Raw genomic sequence first — 2,465 nt, forward strand, 5'->3', positions numbered from 1 at the left:
CTCATTTGCTCTCTCAAGGCCAGTGATCTGATCGCGCATCAGCTCAGCTGAGAGCATCATCACCTCAGCGCCCTTCTTGAGCTGGTCAATCGCGTCAATAATTGAAGCTGGCGAGGAGCTCTTATGCTTTCTTACGCGCTCACGAATCAACGTTGATTGAGCCTCAAGCTCACGTACGTTGCTCGGCGTACGAGCCTGCCAGGGAGCCTCTGGCAGAGCAGCTGGAGTAGGTGTACGCAGCTGCACGTCAAGCTTTGACAGTACAACGTCTGGTTGGAGAGGTACAAGGCCTGCACCTTGAAAGGCTGAGCAGATATTGGCTGAGGTAAACAATTGATTGAACGCTGCCTTAAATGCTGGCAGGAATTCAAGCTTCGTAATGTGGTTGATGTGGTGGCAGATCAGCGCCTCAATCTCGCGGCTGTACGCGCGCTTCAACAGCGAGAAGCAGCCAACGTCAAGCGGCTGCAGCAGGTGGGATGAGTGAGGCGGCATGCAGAGCGTGCAGATATTGTTCTTCTTGCAGAGCTCCTGAAATTCAAGAGAGTGGTGACTCTCATGGCCATCCAGGATCAGCAGCCGGCGCGCCCCAACTACCTTGCCATCTGTATGCTTAATAAAGTGCTTTAGCCACTCAACTCTAAGCTCGTTAGTTGTCCAGCTGTTCTCACTAACTGCAACAGTCTAATCGCGTGGGATGTCTTCCTCATACCAGGCAGAAAGGTGGTACTGGCCAGCAAAGATGATGAACGGTGGGATAGCCCAGCCAGCAGCATTGATTCCCTGGATCACCGTGACCCACTCGCGATTGCCAGGCTGGATAGCCTTCGGCCGGCCTCTCCTCTCTGATCCTGTCACAACAAGCTAGGTTGTGATCTTGCCTATCATAAAGCTAGTCTTGTCAAAGTTGTGGACGTCCTCGTCAAGGATGCTATACTTAGCCTTTGTCTGCTCTACAAGCTCAAACCAGCTCCTGATCAGTACAGGATCCTCACATAGAGCTCTCTGCCTGTCGTACGCTCGATTGAAACGCGTTGTGAGACTGTCTGTACGCTTGACAAAGTTGCGCGGCCAGTGGACGCCGACCTGACCAGCGCCGCGCGCAGCCAGCAGCTTATTAGCTATATCACGTACGGCTGCGTACGTAGGCGCAAATCCACGTCGATCTAGATCGAGTATATAGCTGACTATCACCTCCTCTTCTTGCTTAGTGAGCTTCTTTGAGTTAGGTTGGCAATTGCGTCGGGCAGGCTTGCCAGCAAGTCGGCGGTGGAGTGTGTCTTGAGAGACATTAAACGTCTGTGCAGCGACTGCCTCACTCTGAATTTGATTTCGCTAGAGAGCTAAGATAGCAAGGTGTATATTAGCCTCATAAGAAGCTGGCTGGGCTTAAGTTGGGGGTGCCATGATAGTATAAGTTCACGCGTTGCAAAAAGTTGGTGGGGTGCGCACTCGCTTGTAATGCGCACTCGCTTATAAAACACGTTACAGCGTAATTAGGCTTGTTTAGCTTTTTTAGGATAATTCCTGCTGCTTTCTTCTATTCCTGTGGGTAGTAGCTGTAGTTAAACAAAGTAGAGAAAACATAAAAGAATATTTCTGTCTGTGCTTTATATGCTGTAGTAATAATCTCCTGTGTTAGGGCGTCTAGTCCTAGAGAGCTGCTTTAGATTTGTGGTGAGCAAGCGTATTCTAGCTCTTCTATAGTAAGATTAGGCCATTCCTAGTTGCTTGGTTGGTAGTTGTCCCACTCTATAGGCCTAGAGGCAGGAGGGCTAGGGAAGAGAGTTTCCCTTAGTGCAGAGCATTTGCCTTGAAAAGATTCCTCTACTCCCCTTAGCCCTTAGATAGCAGGTATATTCTAGCTATAAGTAGTTCTAGTATATGCCATAGCTTTAAAGATTGATTTAGGGTCCTCTCTCTCTAGGAATTGGTTCCAATGGTCGCGTTTAGCTATTTTGACAGCTTGTAGATAGCTGTTTCTAGCTATTAGATAGTCTCTTTTCCAGGTGTAGGCACTTGTTGGGCTATGTAAAGTTATAAGACTTTGTTCTTATAATCTTTATCTAGCGTATTTCCCTCTTAGGTATAGCGCTATGCTTACCTAAGCATTGCTATTGTAATCTCTAAGAAGAGCGGATTAGAATGGTGTGCTTACAAAGCCTGTATCTCCTCTCGTTCTTAAGATATGCTGTTCTCTATTTTTAGTAACTAGAAATGTTCTAGACCCTCTGCTTACAAATAGAGTAGCCTACTCTGTAAGATGCTGACGTATACAATTACGCATGCACCTACGTAATCTTGCTTGCATATACAGCAATACTAAGCATAGATGCAGTAGACCCACCTAGAGGAGTCTAGAACGTTCTGCTTAGAAATACAGACAGAGGAGAGAAAGCATAAATACCTCTGGCTCTCCCCCCTCTGTTTGCTCTGTACCTAGCCTAGGAATCTCTACCTAGTAT

At 47.5% G+C, this 2,465-nt stretch overlaps 2 protein-coding genes across 2 annotated transcripts; both read right to left on the minus strand.

Annotated features, from left to right (window-relative positions):
- Nucleotides 1–219, minus strand: M421DRAFT_27594 (uncharacterized protein; the record flags this gene model as incomplete). The annotated part of the gene is made up of 2 exons (XM_033588851.1): nt 1–81; nt 136–219. Coding segments are annotated over 2 exons (165 nt in total), but the record flags the coding sequence as incomplete, so codon positions are not given.
- Nucleotides 220–1,604: 1,385 nt separating this feature from the next.
- On the minus strand, nt 1,605–2,427 carry M421DRAFT_324423 (uncharacterized protein). Its single transcript, XM_033589327.1, has 2 exons — nt 2,105–2,427; nt 1,605–2,027 (listed from the first exon to the last, which is right to left on the minus strand). Exons 1-2 carry the CDS (start codon nt 2,110–2,112, stop codon nt 1,862–1,864), a joined length of 174 nt encoding a protein of 57 aa, XP_033443669.1. The 5' UTR covers nt 2,113–2,427; the 3' UTR covers nt 1,605–1,861.
- Nucleotides 2,428–2,465: the final 38 nt, after the last annotated feature.

The sequence above is a fragment of the Didymella exigua genome, assembly GCF_010094145.1.
Source record: "Didymella exigua CBS 183.55 unplaced genomic scaffold M421scaffold_50, whole genome shotgun sequence".
Taxonomy (NCBI): domain Eukaryota; kingdom Fungi; phylum Ascomycota; class Dothideomycetes; order Pleosporales; family Didymellaceae; genus Didymella; species Didymella exigua.